The sequence below is a fragment of the Cherax quadricarinatus genome, chromosome 48 (genome assembly GCF_038502225.1).
Source record: "Cherax quadricarinatus isolate ZL_2023a chromosome 48, ASM3850222v1, whole genome shotgun sequence".
Classification (NCBI taxonomy): domain Eukaryota; kingdom Metazoa; phylum Arthropoda; class Malacostraca; order Decapoda; family Parastacidae; genus Cherax; species Cherax quadricarinatus.
Window position 1 is genome coordinate 8,293,314 of NC_091339.1, and position 24,820 is coordinate 8,318,133.

The following is a 24,820-nucleotide window of genomic DNA, read 5'->3' on the forward strand; positions in this document are numbered from 1 at the left end:
TACACACTGTTGTCTTGGGATGGTGTAGGCTGTGGGAAAGCTGTATGAGTGGAGGTTACTGTCTGAAATGGTGTGTGTGAAGATATGTGGCCGTGGATGAATTGTATGGGTGGCAGGTAGAGGTGGGAGAGACAGGAATGAGTTACAGGCATGGTGTCGCAATCAGGAATTTCAGCTTAAGGGAACTTATCAAAGATTTCCAAGAAGCTGAAAATGTACGAACATGTGGGAAGTAAGAGTCCATTAGCCCCTTCCAGGAGGGTTAAGGCCCTCAGAGGGCTGAGAGATACCCCGTTTACTGGAGAATTTTCTCCACACATGGTATGGGTGAAGGCATGTGGCAGTGGGGGACCGGTGATAGGGGCCGGTGGTATGGGTAGCGGTTGTGCTCAAAGGGGTTGTTGCCTGGTGTTCAGCGAGGGTATATCCATGGGAGGGGAGGGGGTGGCACGGGATTTGCATCAGACGTATATCAACTGTCTCAAGCACTAGTGAGCCTCAGCTCTTCCTTGTGGGATAACCTCCTCCTACTTTGTAACATACCAAATGTTGATTTTAATATATTAATAAGAATAATTATATGATTTTTATTATGATTACATTATTTAATGATTTTTCGTTGTTTTCTTTAGAAACATAGGATGAGGTTAAGATTTATATTATAAAATGTTAACTGATAACTGTTTTTTGGTAACCTTAACTAATATTCCAAATATTTTTGATGGTTGTGGAGAAATTTTCTCCAGGAGGGGGGTATTAGGCCCTTCAGCCCTCTCAGAAGGGGCAAGCATCTTGTTTACTGCTATAGCAAGTAATTGATCCCAGATGCAGTACGAGTATGTGACGTGGTCAAGCGACCGCCGTTCCTTGCAAGAAACCAATGTTGCAAGTAGCTTAGTTTAATAAGAGACAGTCCATCTCTTACCTTAGCAGGACAATTAAGGAAAATCCTGCTCCCACTTTATTACCATGGTAAAGATAGTGTACATTGTTGTCTATGCTTAAGACAGCAAGAATCAAACATTCTGCTTTGCTTCATAGTGGAGTTTGGCAAGGAAGCAAAAATTACTAGGTCAGCTTTTCCTTTATGCTGGGGACAAGTGAGGGCGGGGAGACGCTGTGAGGTCAGATTAACTTTGACCCTACTGGGATTCACACTGACACGGGAATAACCAACAAAGAACACCGATCCATGTGTTAGTGTGAACAAAGTGTCTCACAAAACACAATAAACACTTACAGAGAAGTGTGATCAGCTTCTTTAGTAAACAGATTGAGAATAATAAAGACAAACCTTGTGGAACATTGTACCAGTGTGTGTATTCCTAGACTATGGAAGACGTGGACAGCCAAGGACACTTCAGCTTCTATCAAGTCAATGATATCTGTTGAGGGTGTGAAGAACACCATAGCTCACGCTACAGGAGCAAGGTAGGTTACGAATTATCTTGTAATACAGGGGACTGCGAAGTTCTTGTGCCGCAAGGAGTTTGTAATCAACTTATAGTCGGCTATGAGGTGCGGACTTTTGAGTCCACACAAGTAAGTTTTCCAGTCAGCAATCAGTTTTGGAAATACGCTGACATATTACCCCCTAGGGATAATTTTTTATTAATATATTTACTTTCCAGCCCATTGAGAAGTGGCTACAACAACGACAGCTGTCTATCAAACTAAGTTCCCCCTAATCAAGGTAAGAATATTTTAATAGTAGGTGATTCTCAGGTAAGATATATGGACCGTGCATTTTGTAACAGAGACAGAAAGGTCTGACAGAGTGTGTTTTCCTGGAGCTGGTGTTGGCGACATAGTCAGCAGGTTGGATAATATTATGGCAGGTAATGCGAACAAGCCCATTATCTGTCTTAGTGCTGGGGGTAATGACATTGGGAAGGGCAGGAGAGAGGAGCTGCTAGATAAGTACAGGTCAGCCATAGAAGTGGTTAGGTCTAAGGGAGGGATCCCAGTCATATGTAGCATCTTGCCTAGAAAGGGAGTGGGCAATGAATGGATGTCTAGGGCAATTGGTATAAATTGCTGGCTAGACAGGTACTGCAAGGAACTTGCAATCCCATTCATTGATAACTGGGACCTTTTCTTTGGCAAACATGATATGTATGCAAGGGATGGGGTTCATCTCTCTGGGGATGGAGTGGTTGCATTAGCCAATTCAATTGAGAGGGTAATTGATGACTTGTCTAGGAATTTAAACTGATAGATTATAGAGGTATGGGTGTTTGTGGGAAAAAATCAGGCTGCAGCATTAGGGTTAAAAACAGCAGTTATTACCGGGATACCTCAGGGATATGTTTAAAAGACAATATTCAAAATAAAGTTGCTAGTAATGGCAAATCAACTGATCAACAAATAAAGAGAGATAGTAGAGGGCAACGAGTGACTAGCTCCCTTAAGGTTTACTATACAAATAGTAGGAGTCTAAGAAATAAGAGAGATGAGCTAAAATTACTTGCAAGTGTAGGTAATATAGATATTATTGGTATAACAGAGACCTGGTTCAACCTGAAAGATAGAGAAATGCCTTCTGAATGCAACATACAGGGTTATAAACTATTCCACACTGATAGGGTCAACAGGAAAGGTGGTGGTGTGGCGATGTATGTTAGAGAAAATTTAAATTGTCTTAGACATGATATAAGATTAGAAACATCGAACACAGAATCGGTTTGGCTTCAGTTTCTCGAGGGTCGTGGCAAATTAATTTTGGGTGTGATTTATAGGCCCCTAAACCTTGATAGGGAGTGCAGTAAGCTGTTATGGGACAAAATTCATAAGGCATCTAGATATGAAAATGTTGTGATAATGGGAGATTTTAACTTTAGACAAATTGATTGGAACAATATGACAGGAAATCTTGAGTCTAGTGACTTTCTTGATACGGTTCAGGATTGCTTTTTAGAACAGATTGTGACAGAACCAACTAGAGGAAAAAATCTGCTTGACTTGGTTCTTGCCAACAAAGATTCACTAATTAATAATCTTGAGGTTAATGATGAGCTTGGGGAAAGTGATCACAAATCACTTAGTTTCAATATATCATGGAATTACCCAGATAACTGCAATCAAATCTCAGTACCAGATTTTCGCTTGGCCGACTTCATGGGACTGAAAAATTACTTGGGTGGGCTAAATTGGGATGTCCTAACTATGGGTCAGGTAGGTGATCTTGGTTGCCAATATGACGTTTTTCAGAGCATAGTTCTAGCTGCCCAGACAACTTTTGTTCCGAGTAGGGAAATTAGATCTAACAAAAATGATCCCAAATGGATGAACAATAGATTAAAACATCTCATTGGTCAAAAGAGAGGCATATATAAGCGTATCAAAAGAGGGGATGGGCAGTTAAGAAATCAATATATTCAATTAAAGAGAGAAATAAAGAAAGGAATAAGAAAAGCAAAAAGAGATTAAGAGGCTAAGGTCGCAAGGGATTCAAAGACTAACCTAAAAGGGTTCTTTCAGGTATACAGAAGTAAGATTAGGGACAAGATTGGCCCACTTAAGAGTAACTCTGGTCAGATCACTGACAGTGATAAGGATATGTGTGAAATTCTAAATGCCTACTTCCTCTCAGTTTTCACCCAGGAAAATACTAGCGATATTCCTGAAATAATAGATTACGTAGAACAGGGTGATAATAAACAATGTACGATTGTGGTAACTAGTGACATGGTCCTCAGACAGAGAAACTAAAACCTAACAAATCCCCAGGTCCTGATAAACTGTTTGCAAGGGTGTTAAAGGAATGTAAAGAGGAACTTAGCATACCTTTGACTAATCTTTTTAACATATCACTACAAACTGGCATAGTGCCTGATAAGTGGAAAATGGCAAATGTAATACCTATTTACAAGGCAGGTGACAGGTCCTTGGCTTCGAACTATAGACCAATAAGCCTTACCTCCATAGTGGGAAAATTTATGGAATCAATAATTGCCGAAGCAATTCGTAGCCATCTTGACAGGCACAGGTTGATTAATGATTCTCAACACGGTTTTACAAAGAGGTGTTCCTGTCTTACGAATTTACTAACTTTTTTCACTAAGGTGTTTGAGGAGGTAGATCATGGTAATGAATATGATATTGTGTATATGGACTTCAGTAAGGCTTTCGATAGAGTTCCACACCAGAGGCTATTGAGGAAACTTAGGGCACACGGAATAGGAGGAGAAATTTTTTCCTGGGTAGAGGCATGGCTGACAAATAGACAGCAGAGAGTTTGCATAAATGGGGAGAAATCAGAATGGGGGCACGTCACAAGCGGTGTTCCTCAGGGGTCAGTGTTGGGCCCGTTGTTGTTCACAATTTACATAAACGACATAGATGAGGGAATAAATAGCGACATAAGCAAATTTGTTGATGACACCAAAATAGGCCGTCTAATTCATTCTAATGAGGACATTAGAGCACTCCAGGATGATTTGAATAGACTGACACAATGGTCGGAAAAGTGGCAGATGCAGTTTAATATTGACAAATGCAAAGTTCTAAATGTTGGACAGTTAAATAACCATGCCACATATTAACTAAATAATGTAGATCTTAGTACTACCGATTGCGAAAAGGATTTAGGAGTTCTGGTTAGCAGTAACCTAAAACAAAGACAACAGTGCATTAGTGTTCACAATAAAGCTAACAGAATTCTTGGCTTCATATCTAGAAGTATAAATAATAGGAGTCCTCAGGTTGTTCTTCAACTCCATATATCCTTGGTTAGGCCTCATTTAGACTATGCTGCTCAGTTCTGGTCACCGTATTACAGAATGGATATAAATGCTCTGGAAAACGTACAAAGAAGGATGACAAAGATGATCCCATGTATCAGAAATCTTCCCTATGAGGATAGACTGAAGGTCCTGAATCTGCGCTCTCTCGAAAGGCGTAGAATTAGGGGGGATATGATCGAGGTGTATAAATGGAAAACAGGAATAAATAAAGGGGATGTAAATAGTGTGCTGAAAATTTCCAGCCAAGACAGGACTCGCAGCAATGGTTTCAAGTTGGAAAAATTCAGATTCAGGAAGGATACAGGAAAGTGTTGGTTTGGTAACAGAGTTGTGGATGAGTGGAACAAACTCCCGAGTACAGTTATTGAGGCTAAAACGTTGTGTAGTTTTAAAAATAGGTTAGATAAATACATGAGTGGGTGTGAGTTGGACCTGACTAGCTTGTGCTGCTGGGTCTGGTACAGTGCTCCATCCTTGAGTGGGGATGACCAGACTGAGTGGGTCATTGGGATAATCCGGGGGGTGGGTCATTGGTCTAATCCGTGGGGGGGGGGACATGGACCTGCTCCGCATGGGTCAGTAGGCCTGTTGCAGTGTTCCTTCTTTCTGATATTCTTATGTTCTATATTTAATCTTTAACCTTAGCTGGTAAACCATTTCTCAACAATGGTTTTCATACCCGCCCGCCCGAGCTTAATCATAAAATATCTTAGCCTATTGACCACTGTCTGGGAAAATCTTTCATTTCATGCCTCAAACATCTTGTTGCTGGGCGATTTCAACTTAAGACACCTAAAATGGAGGAGTGAGGCAAATAATGTTTTAGCAGACATAACCCCAGGATGCAGCTCATAATGAAAATTCACTCACATGAGCTGTTAAATCTCTGCAACAAATTCACTTTAAACCAGCAAATAGTAGAGCCAACAAGACTAACCATGATGATCTGATACGAAATTTAACAGAATCAAAGACAATACACTCAGATGACAACATAATAGAGGTACAGACATGCATGTGCAGAGCTGACCAGAATAAGGTAATCAGCTATGAAGGTGCTTTCACCAAATTCAACTTCAATAACAAAAACACAGAGTGGGATCAAATCAACCATGTGCTAAATAAAACAAGCTGGGGCGATATCTTAAACAACAAGGATCCGAACCTTTGCCTAGAAAGAATTAACTGTGGCGCTTGAGGTATGCTCAAGGCACATTCCTTTAAGAAAAACGAAGAGATGTAAACTAGAAAGAGACACTATACAGGCGAAGACAAAGAATCACAGAACAGCTGAGAGGGTCGAGTATATCTGAAATACGAAAGGAGGCACTGGTCGAATAGCAAATATTGAACTTAAGCTTAAGGAATCATGCAGGAGACAAAAACCTTAGGAAGACCTTAAAGCTATAAATGAAATTGAAACCCAAAATACTTTTTTCTTATGCAAAAATCTAAAGCAAAAATAACATCCAATATTGGCCCTTTTCAAGGCAGGCGAAACTGCAGATCTAGAGAATGTATAGAGAACTTTCGAGGCACGCATAAATACGATAAACACCTAAACTACTGGGAACGGTTGAAGTTCGTTGATTTGTACTCCCTGGAACGCAGGCGAGATAAGTACATGATAATATAAAATACACTTGGAAAATCCAAGAGGGACTAGTCCCAAATATGCATACAAGTCATTCCCTACGAAAGCAAAAGACTTGGCACGCGATGAACACCCCCCAATGAAAAGCAGGGGCGCCACGAGTACGCTAAAACTCTTCAACTGCATCCCAGCATACATAAGAGGGACTACCAACAGATCCCTGGTTGTCTTCAAGAAGGCGCTGGACAGACACCTAAAATCAGTACTTGACCAGCATGTCGGCTTGCATGCAAAGTCAACTATAACATCCTAAACATTAACGATTTGGCACAAATTTTACGAAGGTGTTGCGAGGCCTGCTCACAGACTGGGCCGCGAGGTGTTGATCCCCCGAAATCTTCTCCAGAAATATACTCCAGGTATATCGAAAATCATTATTTTATCTCTTCATATTTTTGAGAAAACTTCGTGAAACTTCAAATACACACTATGAACCACCACCTTAAAATAAAAGCGGAAACAGGAAACCGCGGATACGGGGGTCCTGTCTATGTCTTCTAGCTTTCCCTTCCACTGTCCAGTCTTATTACTGTTATCTTAGTCTTTCTCCTCACCTCTTCTCCTTACCTGACCTGTCTACTGACTTTCATTATCGTACCACAGGTGGTGACGGTACACTCACCACAATATTTGTACCACAGGTGGTGACGGTACACTCACCACAATATTTGTACCACAGGTGGTGACGGTACACTCACCACAATATTTGTACCACAGGTGGTGACGGTACACTCACCACAATATTTGTACCCCAGGTGGTGACGGTACACTCACCACAATATTTGTACCCCAGGTGACGGTACACTCACCACAATATTTGTACCACAGGTGGTGACGGTACACTCACCACAATATTTGTACCACAGGTGGTGACGGTACACTCACCACAATATTTGTACCACAGGTGGTGACGGTACACTCATCACAATATTTGTACCACAGGTGGTGACGTTACACTCACCACAATATTTGTACCACAGGTGGTGACGGTACACTCACCACAATATTTGTACCACAGGTGGTGACGGTACACTCATCACAATATTTGTACCCCAGGTGGTGACGGTACACTCACCACAATATTTGTACCACAGGTGGTGACGGTACACTCACCACAATATTTGTACCACAGGTGGTGACGGTACACTCATCACAATATTTGTACCCCAGGTGGTGACGGTACACTCACCACAATATTTGTACCACAGGTGGTGACGGTACACTCATCACAATATTTGTACCACAGGTGGTGACGTTACACTCACCACAATATTTGTACCACAGGTGGTGACGGTACACTCACCACAATATTTGTACCACAGGTGGTGACGGTACACTCATCACAATATTTGTACCCCAGGTGGTGACGGTACTCACCACAATATTTGTACCACAGGTGGTGACGGTACACTCACCACAATATTTGTACCACAGGTGGTGACGGTACACTCATCACAATATTTGTACCACAGGTGGTGACGGTACACTCACCACAATATTTGTACCACAGGTGGTGACGATACAGACCATGGCTGCAGCCTTCACTCACCCCAACATCACTGAGGTGGTGGTTCCCGTACCAAGTACCACCATAGCCAGCAGGTTCGACGTACTTCATGATCCAGCAGGTAATTATGTACTCCTGCATGTTGTTAGGTTCCCTGCAGGCATGTCGGTATCCATATCAGTCAATAGATATCCCTGTTAGTATCACCACAGGTAGTTAGGAAACCATATAGGCATTAATTAAAGTAACCCCACTGGTAGTTAGAACATAAGAATGGAGGAACACTGGAGCAGGCCTACATGCCCAAACTAAGAAAGTTCTTCTCTAAACTAATCATTCCCACCCACCTCACATTCCTGCAATTGTGAATGTGGCTGACCACTGTTTATTACCGCCTTCCACTTGCAGTCTGTGCGACTGATCTCTGCTGACCTTGATGATAGTCTAGTACTGATGAACTACCTGCTAAAAACCCAAACGTAAACTATGTTCTCTATGTTACTTCGTCAGTATAATTTTTCTTTATTAAACAAACACACACACGAAGAGGCGGTCCAGGAGCTCGGACTCGACCCCCGCAACCTCAACTAGGTGAGTACACACACACACACACACATTCTGACTCCACCTACACCACAGCTCCATATAGGCCCCCACCAAGGCTCTCGCTCCCCCAACCCCAATATTCTTGCATGACCACAATGATAGAAAAGAAACTGAAAGTTTGGTACACAAACGCGGATGGAATAACGAATAAACATGAGGAGTGGAACGAAAGAATCAGTGAAAAATCCCCAGACATCATAACAGTCAATAACAGACAATCTTCCCAATGGGATATCAGATCCTGAGGAAAGATAGGAGTAGAGGGGGAGGAGGGGGTTGCACTACTCATAAAACACCGATGGGGATTTGAGGAAATGGAAGGCATGGACATGATTGGAGAGACTACATTGTAGGTACAATTCAGTCCGGAGAACATAGTCATTGGAGTGATGTATAACCCACCACAGAACTGCAGGATGCCAAGAGAGGAGTACGAAGAAAACAACAGGGTGATGGTGGACACACTGGCTGAGGTGGCAAGAAGAGCTCACTCGAGCAGAGCAAAGTTACTGGTAATGGGCGATTTCAACCACAGGGAGATCGACTGGGAAAACCTGGAGCCACATGGGGGTCCCGAAACATGGAGAGCCAAGATGATGGATGTGGTACTTGAAAACCTCATGCATCAACATGTCAGGGACACAACCAGAGAGAGAGAGGAGGATGAGCCAGCAAGACTGGATCTTGTGTTCACCCTGACCAGTTCAGACTTTGAGGACATCACTTACGAGAGGCCCCTTGGAGCTAGCGATCACGTGGTTCTGAGTTTTGATTATATAGTAGAGTTACAAGTGGAGAAGGTAACAGGAACTGAAGGGGACAGGCCAAACTATAAAAGGGGGGACTACACAGGTATGAGAAACTTCCTGCAGGATGTTCAGTGGGACAGAGAAATGGTAGGAAAATCAGTAAACGAGATGATGGAATATGTGGCAACAAAGTGCAAGGAGGCAGAGGAAAAGTTTGTTCCCAAGGGAAACAGAAATAATAAAAAGACCAAAACGAGTCCTTGGTTTACCCGAAGGTGTAGGGAGGCAAAAACTAAGTGCAACAGAGAATGGAAAAGGTACAGGAGGCATAGGACCCAGGAAAACAAGGAGATTAGTAGAAGAGCCAGAAACGAGTATGCACAGATAAGGCCCAGCGACAGTATGAAAACGACATAGCATCGAAAGTCAAATCTGACCCGAAACTGCTGTATAGCCACATTAGGAGGAAGACAACAGTCAAGGACCAGGTGATAAGGCTGAGGAAAGAAGGTGGAGAACTCACAAGAAACGATCAAGAGGTATGTGAGGAGCTCAACGCGAGATTTAAGGAAGTATTTACAGTAGAGACAGGAAGGACTCTGGGGGGACAGACCAGATGGGGACACCAGCAAGGAATACACCAACAAGTGTTGGATGACATACATACAGATGAGGAGGAGGTGAAGAAACTGCTAAGGGACATCGATACCTCAAAGGCAATGGGACCGGACATCTCCCCGTGGGTCCTTAGAGAGGGAGCAGATATGTTGTGCGTGCCACTTACCACAATCTTCAACACGTCCCTGGAAACTGGGCAACTACCTGAGGTATGGAAGATGGCAAATGTAGTTCCCATTTTTAAAAAAGGAGACAGAAAAGAGGCACTAAACTATAGACCTGTGTCACTGACGTGTATAGTATGCAAAGTTATGGAGAAGATTATCAGAAGGAGAGTGGTGGAGCACCTGGAACGGAACAAGAGTATAAATGCCAACCAGCACGGATTCATGGAAGACAAATCCTGTGTCACAAACCTTCTGGAGTTTTATGATAAAATAACAGAAGTAAGACACGAGAGAGAGGGGTGGATTGATTGCATCTTCTTGGACTGCAAGAAGACCTTTGACACAGTTCCTCACAAGAGATTAGTGCAGAAGCTAGAGCATCAGGTGCATATAACAGGAAGGACACTGCAATGGATCAGAGAATACCTGACAGGGAGGCAACAACGAGTCATGGTACGTAATGATGTATCACAGTGGGCACCTGTGACGAGCGGGGTCCCACAGGGGTCGGTCCTAGGACCAGTGCTATTTTTGGTATATGTGAACGACATGATGGAAGGGCTAGACTCAGAAGTGTCCCTGTTTGCAGATGATGTGAAGTTAATGAGGAGAATTAAATCAGATGAGGACGAGGCAGGACTTCAAAGAGACCTGGACAGACTGGACACCTGGTCCAGCAAATAGCTTCTCGAATTTAATCCTGCCAAATGCAAAGTCATGAAGATAGGGGAAGGGCACAGAAGACCACAGACAGAGTATAGGCTACGTGGCCAAAGACTGCAAACCTCACTCAAGGAGAAAGATCTTGGGGTGAGTATAACACCGAGCATGTCTCCGGAAGCACACATCAATCAGATAACTGCTGCAGCATATGGGCACCTGGCAAACCAGAGAACAGCATTCCGATACCTTAGTAAGGAATCGTTCAAGACACTGTACACCGTGTATGTCAGGCCCATACTGGAGTATGCAGCACCTGTTTGGAACCCGCACTTGATAAAGCACGTCAAGAAACTAGAGAAAGTACAAAGGTTTGCGACAAGGTTAGTTCCAGAGCTAAGGGGAATGTCCTATGAAGAAAGATTAAGGGAAATCGGCCTGACGACACTGGAGGACAGGAGGGTCAGGAGAGACATGATAACGACATATAAAATACTGCATGGAATAGACAAGGTGGACAAAGACAGGATGTTCCAGGGAGGGGACACAGAAACAAGAGGCCACAAATGGAAGTTGAAGACACAAATGAGTCAGAGAGGTATTAGGAAGTATTTCTTCAGTCATAGAGTTGTCAGGCAGTGGAATAGCCTAGAAAATGACGTAGCGGAGGCAGGAACCATACACAATTTTAAGACGAGGTTTGATAGAGCTCATGGAGCGGGGAGAGAGAGGGCCCAGTAGCAACCGGTGAAGAGGCGGGGCCAGGAGCTAAGACTCGACCCCTGCAACCACAAATAGGTGAGTACACACACACACACACACACACACACACACACACACACACACACACACACACACACACACACAAACACACAAACGCACAAACACACACACAAACACATACACACAGTAGAGTTACAAGTGGAGGGGGAAGCAGGAAGGGCCGGGCGAATGAAGCCAAACTACAAGAAAGGGGACTACGCGGGAATGAGGAACTTCCTGAACGGGGTCCAGTGGGACAGAGAACTGGCAGGGAAGCCAGTAAATGAGATGATGGAATACGTAACAATAATATGCAAGGAAACTGAGGAGAGGTTTGTACCCAAGGGTAACAGGAATAATGAAAAAGCCAGGATGAGCCCTTGGTTCACCCAAAGGTGCAGGGAGGCAAAAACCAAGTGTGCTAGAGAATGGAAGTACAGAAGGCAAAGGACCCAGGAGAATAAGGAGGTAAGAAGGGAGGCCCAACGACAATATGAAAACGACATAGCAGCAAAAGCCAAATCTGACCCGAAGCTTTTATACAGCCACATCAGGAGGAAAACAACAGTCAAGGACCAGGTAATCAGGCTAAGGAAGGAAGGAGGAGAGACAACAAGAAACGACCGCGAAGTATGTGAGGAATTCAACAGGAGATTCAAAGAAGTATTCATAGAGGAGACAGAAGTGACTCCAGAAAGACGGAGAGGCGGGGTACACCACCAATTGTTGGACACAATACACACAACCGAGGAAGAAGTGAAGAGGCTTCTGAGTGAGCTAGATACCTCAAAGGCAATAGGGCCAGATAACATCTCTCCATGGGTCCTGAGAGAGGGAGCAGAGGTGCTATGTGTACCCTTAACAACAATATTCAACACATCTATCGAAACAGAGATTACCTGAGGTATGGAAGACAGCAAATGTAGTCCCAATTTTTAAAAAAGGAGATAGACATGGAGCACTAAACTACAGACCAGTGTCACTGACATGTATAGTATGCAAAGCCATGGAGAAGATTATCAGGAGAAGAGTTGTGGAACATCTAAAAAGGAATGACCTCATCAACAGCAGCCAACATGATTTCAGGGACGGGAAATCCTGTGTCACAAACCTACTGGAGTTCTATGACATGGTGACAGCAGTAAGACAAGAGAGGGGTGGGTGGATTGCATTTTCTTGGACTGCAAGAAGGCGTTTGACACAGTACCACACAAGAGATTAGTGCAAAAACTGGAGGACCAGGCAGGGATAACAGGGAAGGCACTACAATGGATCAGGGAATACTTATCAGGAAGACAGCAGCGAGTCATGGTACGTGGCGAGGTGTCAGAATGAGCACCTGTGACGAGTGGGGTCCCACAGGGGTCAGTCCTAGGACCGGTGCTGTTTTTGGTATTCGTGAACGACATGACGGAAGGAATAGACTCCGAAGTGTCCTAGTCTGCAGATGATGTGAAGCTGATGAGAAGAATTCATTCGGACGAGGACCAGGCAGAACTACAAAGGGATCTGGACAGGCTGCAGACCTGGCCCAGCAATTGGCTCCTGGAGTTCAACCCCACCAAGTGCAAAGTCATGAAGATTTGGGAAGGGCAAAAAAGAAGACGGAGTACAGTCTAGGGGGCCAGAGACTACAAACTTCACTCAAGGAAAAAGATCTTGGGGTGAGTATAACACCAGGCACATCTGAGGCGCACATCAACCAAATAACTGCTGCAGCATTTGGGCGCCTAGCAAACCTCAGAACAGCATTCCGACATCTTAATAAGGAATCGTTCAGGACCCTGTACACTGCGTACGTTAGGCCCATATTGGAGTATGCGGCACCAGTTTGGAACCCACACCTAGCCAAACATGTAAAGAAACTAGAGAAAGTGCAAAGGTTTGCAACAAGACTAGTCCCAGAGCTAAGGGGTATATCCTACGAGGAGAGGTTAAGGGAAATCGACCTGATGACACTGGAGGACAGGAGAGATAGGGGGACATGATAACGACATATAAAATACTGAGAGGAACTGACAAGGTGGACAAAGACAGGATGTTCCAGAGATGGGACACTACAACAAGGGGACACAATTGGAAGTTGAAGACTCAGATGAGTCACAGGGTTGTTAGAAAGTATTTCTTCAGTTATATAGTTACAACTGGAAAGTAATGTAGCTTAGGCAGGAACCATACATAGCTTTAAGAAGAGGTTTGACAGAGCTCATGGAGCAGGGAAAGAGTGACTTAGTAGCGGCCAGTGAAGAGACGGGGGAGCTATGAATCGACTCCTGCAACCACAGTTAGTACACACACACACACAAACAGTTATAAGTCAAGCTTATGTGTCTTGCCACCCTCCAATTTTTTTGTAACGGTAAGACAATGATAAATAATCATCAATCCTTATATGAAGACTTCCACCATTTCTGTCCACATTTAGCAAAGTCGGTTTGTAGTAAGACTGACACAAATTTACCAGAACAGATGGTAGTAGAAGATACAACCCCATGAAGTGATACTTGTGACTCTCCAGGACTGATACATTGTGACAAGAGCTCTAATTCTAACTCCTAGGCAGAGCTATCTCTCAGACTTACCTTAGATCTACTTTCATAGTAGATTCTTGTTCCCAGTTTCTATATAGGACAGACTATATCAACAGGCTTTAATTTAAAAGTTCTATGTGTCGGACAGTTAGAAATTAGCTCAAGGAAAATTAGGGAAAGAGTGACTTAGTAGCGGCCAGTGAAGAGACGGGGCCAGGAGCTATTCTCTTATTGTACCAGAGTGTGATAGACAATCACATCATCTTGCTAATAACCCGAAGAATTTACTTCCTATTAACGTGTCGATGGACTTGGTAAAACAAGATGTGTTATATTCTCCAATCTTTGCAAAGGCATCTTTATAACTATGTATAAAGTCTGTATGAGAAATAACAACAGTAAAGAACGTACAGTATTTGAACTGATACCAAATTCTAAGCCTATCAGTCTGCAAACGCAAGTTAATCAGTCCTCATATGTTAAAGAGTCAAAACCCAAAACACAACTAATCAAACATATACAAATACCACACACATGTTTAAACCTGTATAAAACATTTGCACATGACTCAAATCCACCAACTACTCACACGAAATAAGTCTAATAAACCTGGCAGTTATAGCAAGTTAAACCGCCAAGACATTAGAGTAATATATATGTTTGTGGTCACTGTGGTGTGTTATAGATACCATAAACGAAAGTTCAGAGTATCTATAACATACTAGGGTTATAGATACCAAGGGTATGTAAAAGAAGGGTTATAGATACCAAAGGTATCTATGTTTCTTAATCATCGAATTAATGACAAACTCTACAATGCTCACAATTCTGAAACATTATTAGAGGTCTTTTTCGTGTGTCTTTTTAACAACTTGTCAACTACACTATACTTCATCCAACTGAATTAAGTGTTTCTTAGAATGCGACTACGGCTACACTGGACACAGGATTTTGACAAACGGAAAAAGTAAACAGAACATAAGATACAAAACGAACAGGACACCTAGAATCTATGTCAACTAGTTCCTGTAGTTGAAAAAATAAGACAAATGCAATATAATGCGATCCTTCATTTACTACAAGTCGCTCATACAGTGGGATTTACAAGTCAATAAACAATCGAATTATTATATTTTTTTTTCCATCGTGTCGGTATTTTATACTATTTATCTCCAAGTTCCTATAGTATTATAAAAAAATACCAACAAGTGATGAATAAGACACATGTGCAACATATGGGTGTCTTTATTGCAAAAATATTTCGCCTGCACAACAGGATTCTTCAGTTTAATGCAGGAGAACACTGGAGACAGTAAAAGTAGAAGTATTGTCGTGATCAGTCCGTCAGTTCTGACAGGAGATGGGCAGCCTCTCAAACCTAAATTACAGCATGCACTAAAGCAGAAAGGAGGCGAAGCAGTTGTTGTCGAGGTCACAAGTGAGGAGGGACCACTGCTGGAACAGGTCATGATAAATAATGATTTAGCAAGGGAGTTGTGGAAGACCTCCCCAACACCGAGATACCACAGTGTTGCGGTAGACCTCCCCAACACCGCGATACCACGGTGTTGCGGTAGACCTCCCCAACACCGAGATACCACGGTGTTGCGGTAGACCTCCCCAACACCGAGATACCACAGTGTTGCGGTAGACCTCCCCAACACCGCGATACCACAGTGTTGCGGTAGACCTCCCCAACACCGCGATACCACGGTGTTGCGGTAGACCTCCCCAACACCGAGATACCACAGTGTTGCGGTAGACCTCCCCAACACCGAGATACCACAGTGTTGCGGTAGACCTCCCCAACACCGCGATACCACGGTGTTGCGGTAGACCTCCCCAACACCGCGATACCACGGTGTTGCGGTAGACCTCCCCAACACCGAGATACCACGGTGTTGCGGTAGACCTCCCCAACATCGAGATACCACGGTGTTGCTGTGTCAGACAACTATATTACTGATGGTATACAATACTGTTGTATACAATATAAATCCCGAAATCGTAATAACACGATTGCATACCAACCACGGAACGGGTGGGGTTAGAACCCATGGCAAGCGAGTCCTAAAACTCAAAGGCCCAGTGGTTAACGCACTGGCTTGAGAGCTTTTGGACTCACCATGGGTTCAGCCCCCACCCGTTCCCTGATATATACAATATACTATAAAACATTAGGTCTGGGCACATGCCTACCAATAGGCTTGAGGGACTGATCACTTTCTACTAAGGCTGACGGACTGATTAAATCACCTATATTCGATTGGAGATGCTTGTTGTGGAGGCGAAACGTTCCAGCAAGAAAGATACCTAAGTGAACATCAAAATGGTATACAATACCGACAGGTTGTTAGGTAAGACACATATGCAACAGTTAGACAACTTTATTCCGAAACGTTTCGCCTACACAGTAGGCTTCTTCAGTCGAATACAGAAAGTAGGCAGGAACAGTAGAGATGTGAAGACGATGTAATCAGTCCATCACCCTTAAAGTCGTAGAATTTGAGGTTGTCAGTCCCTCGGCCTGGAGAAGTTCAGTTCCATAGTCAGGAACTTGTCAGACACTGCAACACGTGGCATCTTGGTACAGAAAACACCTTGGACAAGCTTTTTAAGTGAGAAGCGTTGGATCTGAGAGGGACATGACCTCTCAGTGGCCTCTCACTACTACTACTACTTCTACTACTACTACTACCCTGCACCTCTCCTTCCGACAGTATTTAAGTCTCCGCACTGTCGCTTGATCTTCAGATAGTTCCTGACTATGGAACTGAACTTCTCCAGGCCGAGGGACTGACAACCTCAAATTCTACGACTTTAAGGGTGATGGACTGATTACATCGTCTTCACATCTCTACTGTTCCTGCCTACTTTCTGTATTCGACTGAAGAAGCCTACTGTGTAGGCGAAACGTTTCGGAATAAAGTTGTCTAACTGTTGCATATGTGTCTTACCTAACATATCTAAGTGAAGTAAAGATGTCTTATTCATCAAATTCCTACAAGACGTAAGGAAGACACAAGGCAAAATTCTTAGGCTATGTCCACATTAATAAAATGTATTAGATGTGTTTCTCTGTGTCTTTGTGTTGATTGGATGCTAGAAAATAGATTAATATTCGTCCTAGTCAGCAAGGTAAGACTGAGTGTAGTCGAGGGGACTTGGCTGGTAGCCAAGACACTATGCTCTTCCCTTCACTCATAGAGACTATGCTCTTCCCTTCACTCGTAGAGACTATGCTCTTATCTTCATTCGTAGACTATGCTCTTCCCTTCACTCGTAGAGACTACGCCCTTCCCTTCACTCGTAGAGACTATGCTCTTCCCTTCACTTGTAGACTATGCTCTTCCCTTCACTCGTAGACTATGCTCTTCCCTTCACTCGTTGAGACTATACCCTTCCCTTCACTCGTTGAGACTATACCCTTCCCTTCACTCGTAGAGACTATGCCCTTCCCTTCACTCGTAGAGACTATGCCCTTCCCTTCACTCGTAGAGACTATGCTCTTCCCTTCACTCGTAGAGTATGCTCTTCCCTTCACTCGTAGAGACTATGCCCTTCCCTTCACTCGTAGAGACTATGCCCTTCCCTTCACTCGTAGAGACTATGCCCTTCCCTTCACTCGTAGAGACTATGCTCTTCCTTTCACTCGTTAAACAGTAGTCTACATCTCTGTCTCTCTTCTGAGCTCTACACCTCAGTTTATCTGCAGCAATTGTTAATCATCTTTGTAATATTATACAATGTTTTACGAAATTAAATATTACTGAACAATAGACAGTCATCACATTTCTCAGGTAAGATAATGTGTGTCAAGGGTTGTGCCAATACCTTGGTTTAGGTCAGGAAACAAGACAAGTGTTTCCTGACGCAGGTTTTAGTTATATGATGAGCCGCTGGAGTTTTTGGTCATCTGACGAGGCTCACCGGTCCATCCCTTTAAAAATTATGGTTATAATTATAGCCATTTTTGATTCTCTACCTTGGTTCTGTTCTGTAGCTGACTGATTACCGTTGATCCCAGCCACCATCGTCTGGTTCCTTCAAAGTATATAACAAGAAAAGGCACAATACCGTGACTGGAACGAAACACAAATAACCCGCACATAAAAGAGAGGAGCTTACGACGACGTTTCGGTCCGACTTTGACCATTGACAAAGTCACACTTTGTCAATGGTCCAAGTCGGACCGAAACGTCGTCGTAAGCTCCTCTCTTTTATGTGCGGGTTATTTGTGTTTCCTTCCAAGTCTTTAATGATACGTTTGGAATCTTTCCAGTCCACAATTCAGATTTACGGTAAACCCCATTAATAATAACAGTCTTATTCACGTCTCCCATAATGCCATAAATACAAAATTAGGAGCTTTAACTGGCTTCTTTTGACAGATCTTCTGACAGTCACATAGAAATTGTGATGCGAGAAGCCATTCGTGTCATAACCAGACCTTGATACAGAGAACCAAACAGCAATAGTGTTGGTGGTAAACAATAAATATGAGTGTTAGGTAAATGGACACAGATGCAACTAATGTGACATTTTATTGTAGCAACGTTTCGCTCTCCAGGAGCTTTATCAAGCCGTTAGGGCTTGATAAGTTCCTGGAGAGCGTAACGTTGCAACAGTAAAATGTCACATCAGTTGCATCTGTGTCCATTTACCTAACACTCATATTTATTGTTTACCACCAACACTATTGCTGTTTGGTTCTCTGTATCAAGGTCTGGTTATGACACGAATGGCTTCTCGCATCACAATTTCTATGTGACTGTCAGAAGATCTGTCAAAAGAAGCCAGTTAAAGCTCCTAATTTTGTATTTATGGCATTATGGGAGACGTGAATAAGACTGTTATTATTAATGGGGTTTACCGTAAATCTGAATTGTGGACTGGAAAGATTCCAAACGTATCATTAAAGACTTGGAAGGAAACACAAATAACCCGCACATGAAAGAGAGGAGCTTACAACGACGTTTCGGTCCTACATGGACCATTGACAAAGTGTGACTTTGTCAATGGTCAAAGTCGGACCGAAACGTCGTCGTAAGCTCCTCTCTTTTATGTGTGGGTTATTTGTGTTTCCTTCCAAGTCTTTAATGATACGTTTGGAATCTTTCCAGTCCCATATGACGAAGGTCACGAAGCGTCGCCACCAGAATGCTGGAACACCGGTAAACTTGCAACGAGGGCCTGGAACTAGCGATCATCGGTGCATCAGACACCACTGAACTGAACCGGGGTACTTTCACCCTAGCAAAATCTTAACTCACTTTATCTTACACTGGAAGCACTCAGCCCTTAAACTGCATTTCGCTCAACCAATAGAGAAATGTGTTTTCAATCAAGGGTTGTTCTGCTAATTGTGGATATATTCTCATAGATACATCTGGTGTCAACTTGTGTAAATAATTAAAAGACACAATACGGTGACTGGAACAATGCACAGATAACCTGCACATAAGAGACTGAAACTTAAAACGACGTTTCGGTCCGACTTGGACCATTAACTGGTGGTCCACGTCTGACCGAAACGTCGTCATAAGTTTCAATCTATTATGTGCGGGGTTATTTATCCAATGTTTAAATAATTTATGCATCTTATTACCTTGACAATATTCCCATGAAGAGCGAGAGTTTATATGTACTCACTGAGCTCGCTAGTACTGAAGTTTACATGTACTCACTGAGTTCGCTAGTGCTGAAGTTTACATGTACTCACTGAGTTCGCTAGTGCTGAAGTTTACATGTACTCACTGAGCTCGCTAGTACTGAAGTTTACATGTACTCACTGAGTTCGCTAGTGCTGAAGTTTACATGTACTCACTGAGTTCGCTAGTGCTGAAGTTTACAAGAACTCACTGAGCTCGCTAGTACTGAAGTTTACACGAACTCACTGAGCTCGCTAGTGCTGAAGTTTACAAGAACTCACTGAGCTCGCTAGTACTGAAGTTTACACGAACTCACTGAGCTCGCTAGTGCTGAAGTTTACACGAACTCACTGAGCTCGCTAGTGCTGAAGTTTACACGAACTCACTGAGCTCGCTAGTGCTGAAGTTTACACGAACTCACTGAGCTCGCTAGTGCTGAAGTTTACACGAACTCACTGAGCTCGCTAGTGCTGAAGTTTACACGAACTCACTGAGCTCGCTAGTGCTGAAGTTTACACGAACTCACTGAGCTCGCTAGTGCTGAAGTTTACACGAACTCACTGAGCTCGCTAGTACTGAAGTTTACACGAACTCACTGAGCTCGCTAGTGCTGAAGTTTATACGAACTCACTGAGCTCGCTAGTGCTGAAGTTTACACGAACTCACTGAGCTCGCTAGTGCTGAAGTTTACATGTACTCACTGAGCTCGCTAGTACTGAAGTTCAAATTATATCGGCAGGAGCGATGGTGCTACTGGAGGTGTATTTGGTGCCGCTGGTGTCCAGATTCTACTCTTCACCAAAGGTTATGCAACTCTACAACACAAGACACGAATTTGACGTAGTTATGACGGACCATCTTTTCAATGAGGTAACTTGAATTTCGCTTTAGATTTTCTTTTAGTCTTGTGTTCCGACTCATGGTTTAACTCACCATGCAAGTCACCTTCAAACTCATGTTCTACCTCACGTTCTAATTCATGTTCAAATTCATCTTCTTACTTATGTGTTTCGCCTTTAAGGCAGGCGAAATTGATGACCTGGAGAGTATACAGAGAACTTTTACGACACACATAAGTACGATCAAACACCTAAATTACTGGGAACGGCTGAAGTCCCTTGATTTGTATTCCTTGGAACGCAGGTGAGAGAGATGCATGATAATATATACTTGGAAAATCCTAGAGGGATTAGTACGAAACTTGAACACGAAAATCACTCCCAATGAAAGCAAAACACTCGGCAGGAGATGCAACATTTCCCCCAATGAAAAGCAGGGGTGCCACGAGTACATTGAGAGACAACACAATAAGTGTCCGGGGCCCAAGACTGTTCAACTGCCTCCCAGCATACGTAAGGGGAATTACCAATAGATCCCTGGCTGTCTTCAAGAAGGCACTGGACAGGCACCTAAAGTCAGTACCTGATCAGCCGGGCTGTGGTTCATACGTCGGTTTATGTGTGGCCAGCAGTAACAGCCTGGTTGATCAGATCCCTGGTCTCAGACAGGGCTTAGGGGGCGATGACCCCCGAAACCCTCTCCAGGCATACTCCAGGTATACAACTCATGATCCAACTCGCCTTCAAACTTATGTTCTAGTAATTCATTTTATAAGTCATTGTCTAACTCACTTTGTAGCTCATGTTAAGTTCATCTTCTAATTCGTGTTTCATCTCACTGATGTTTCGACTAGTGTTCTTGCTAGTAGAAACGTGACTTAGAACTTACATTCTAAATCACGTTCTGATTCATGTTTTAAGTCATGTTCTAACACACATTTTCACTCACGTTCTAACTAGAATTCCAATTCATTTTCCAAGTCATGTTCTCTCCCATATTTATGTTTTATCGATGTTTTAAATCACATTCTAACTATAATTTAGCGAATGTTCTCTTGCATGTTCAATATCAAGTTCTGATTAAATTCTAAGTTATGTTTTAAGTCGTATTCTAAGTCACATTCTGAATCATTTTCAAACTACCATTATAACTCATTATCACTCAAAAATGGAATGAACCCACAAGGCTACAATTTTTGTTTTTTAATATTTCGACTTTGATCTGAGGTCCTTTTCAGCAGAACGCAAAGACGTCTTATATACGGTGTTACATAGTGGTGAGCATCTGAACTTAGTGGTCAATATAATTCTCTGGGTGCCTCACTGGGACGTGTCCGTCCAAAGACATTGACAAGCACAAACAAATAGGGATGTTAAATATTTTTTTCATTAACGAAGTATATATAACAGATTTTTAAATCAATACACTAGGAAGCATGGAATTCCCATTTTTTGCGGGGGGGGGGGGGATATTACCTGGTTCAAATCGGGCAACAGTTGCTCTCAGAGAAATTTGTGAAACAGGTTATTGTAATAGGCTAATACAAAGCTCAGTGCACAGCGTACTTAATTTTCTTTTACATCAGCCTTTCATCTGATTATATCTTGTATCAATGAGACGAAAAAAATCTCATGGAGATATAATGTTTCCAGGAAGGGGGCGACGCTCCCCTCTTGTGTCCCCTTGGACGAAGAGTGGCTTTCCCATGTTCGTCTTGATCTATAAGTCCACTAACCCGCCAGTCTGGTCCACCCAACCCTCTGATGTCCTCGGAGAATGAAACAAGTGTCTCAGTCTCTAGGTCACTTACCCATCTTGACTAATTCCTCGTCTCTTCAGACCTGATCTTGAATGTGGCATATAAAATGACCATGTCATCTTCTAACCTCACCTGATCTTGACTGCCTCCTTACTCACCATATAGTCTCACGCCTGCTTTGCTTTCCTCCTCCTCCTCCTCTCTCTCTCTCTCTCTCTATCGTGACTTTATAATAGTTCAGAAAGGACCGAGACCTGATCTGAAGATCGATTTCAAACATTGTGATATAGTTGTAGAAGAATGTGGCAGCACGACTATTACAACCCAGGAGTCCAAAATGGCTGGAACCTGGGTACTGGTTGAACGACAGGGCCCCATCGTCAACCCTCAGTCACCTGGTTCGCTGGTTGGGGGGGGGGGGGAGCCTGTAAATGAGGGTGTGTAACTTGCGCCGAATAAAGATTACGTGCTCTTTGCATGCCACAACGACACTGTGGTAAGATACACATTGCAGAAGAGTCTTTAAGCTTGCAACCTTTCACCACAAACTGGCTTTATGAAACTGTTGCGATGAAGCATCTGTGGAGACAGAGAACTCTATCCACGGAACCAGAAAGAAATGTACCGGAACACAGTGCTACCAACACTCTTATAAGGGTATGAAGCATGCATGGGTTTTAAACGTTGCAGCAAAGAAGAGGCTGGAGGCAATGGAGATGTCGTGTCTGAGGGTAATGTGTGATGTGACTATTATGCAGAGAATTCGTAGCTTGGAGATTAACACGAGGTGCGGGGTTACTAAAAAAAATTATCCATATGGCTGAGGAGGGGTTTATTGAAGTTGTTTCGACATTTAAAGAGGATGGAGAAAAATGGGATGACTTGGTGTGTGTATATATCTATGGTGGAGGGAGGGAAGAAGAGGAAGGGGCCGTCCTAGGAAAGGTAGGATGGAAGGAAATAAGTGAGTTTTTGTTCAAATTCAAATTCAAATTCAAAATTTATTCTCTATAAGGATTACAATGCTGAGTTTACAGAATTTGGTTAGTGTGTGGTTTACATGTAGTAAAATAATAATTACAGAGTGTACCACTAGAACACCTAGCATGGCTAGGCATTTCGGGCAGACTTAAATTAAATCTTATGTTTAAAATATTACAAAATTATGAGGTTAGTTGGTATTATGGCTAAGTGACTAAATACTAGTTTGTGAGTTTAACAATGTCAATGCTTTTGTTTTGGCACTATACATAGTTTCATTATTGGAGTATCACAGGCCAACTTATGACTAGTTAAGATTCATTATTTTGAGATTGAGATTGATATTTCTGTTTATGGTCAAATGGGTGAGTGAAAGTGTTAATCACCAGGTGGTATTCGTGTAATTAGTTGACAGGGTGTATCAGGGAGATAAGATGTTTTCTGATGGTAGTTTTGAAGGTGATGAATGTGTCTGCAGTTTTAGAATTTTCAGGTAGGGTGTTACAGATTTTAGGGCCTTTGACATACATTGAATTTTTGTAAAGGTTTAGTCGGACACGGGGAATGTCATAGAGATGTTTGTGTCTGGTGTTGTGCCTGTGGGTTCAGTCGCATCTATTAAGAAAGCGTTTTAGGTCAAGGTTAATATTGGAATTTAAGGTCCTGTAGATGTAGATTGCACAGTAGTAAGTGTGGATGTACTGAACAGGGAGTAAGTTTAGATCTATGAAGAGTGGGGGGGGTGTGTTGCCAAGGATGGGATTTAGTGATTATTCTTACTGCGGCTTTTTGTTGGGTTATTATTGGCTTTAGGTGTGTTGCTGCAGTTGAACCCCAAGCACAGATAGCATAGGTGAGGTATGGATATATAAGTGAATGGTATAGTGTGAGAAGGGCAGTTTGCGGCACGTAGTATCGTATCTTGGAGAGGATCCCAACCGAAGAGCTTCGACATCCAACAGGCACATATGAGCGTGTTAGAGAGAAGTGAGTGGAAACAATAGGTTTTTATGACTTGTACTCTTGAAATGTAAGCATTTATGAAGGGATTCAGGGAAACCAGTTACCTGGACTTTAGTCCAGGAGGTGAAAAGTACAGTACCTGCACTCTGAAGAAGGGACGGGGATATTGGTGTTCGGAGGGGCATCTGAACTGTAATGTCGGCACGCCTCTGGAAAAACGGAGTGAGTGATGGCGTCTTTCTTCTTTTTCTGGGTAGTCAGATGCTGAGTGGGTAAGAGCCGAAGTCAGGTGGAATAGTTGTGAAAGTCAACTCTCCTGTATTCCAGATAGGTTACCCTTTTGCTGTGGGAATGCCGTTCATCACCTTGGCCACTGCGGGCGTGGATCCGCATCAGAGCGCCATCATGGGCAACGTTCTCAATCCTGCGTACGTGCCCAACGCATTCTTCAACTATCCAAGACCTTACTCTCTCTTTGACCGCCTCCACAACCTCTACACAATACTGCACGAAGGTGGTTACTGGCGTGTCTGGGGTATGATGCCCAAGATACAGAGAGAGGTGTGTTGACCATCACTGTTCCTTAATAATAATAATAAATTATATTTATTATTCTCCTTGTAAATA

General features: G+C 43.0%; 1 protein-coding gene and 1 long non-coding RNA gene across 2 annotated transcripts in view; one reads left to right on the top strand and one right to left on the bottom strand.

Moving 5' to 3' along the window:
• Window positions 1–24,820, bottom strand: part of LOC138854067 (uncharacterized) — a 343,922-nt gene that overhangs the window by 139,928 nt on the left and 179,174 nt on the right. The gene's annotated exons all lie outside the window — the stretch shown is intronic.
• The window catches only part of LOC128696191 (UDP-glycosyltransferase UGT5), an 81,648-nt gene that overhangs the window by 3,486 nt on the left and 53,342 nt on the right, over window positions 1–24,820 (top strand). The window contains exons 2-4 of the mRNA XM_070094844.1: window positions 7,910–8,027; window positions 20,390–20,520; window positions 24,521–24,754. Of these exons, the coding sequence (XP_069950945.1) occupies window positions 7,910–8,027; window positions 20,390–20,520; window positions 24,521–24,754 (483 nt within the window). The remainder of the gene's footprint in view (window positions 1–7,909; window positions 8,028–20,389; window positions 20,521–24,520; window positions 24,755–24,820) is intronic.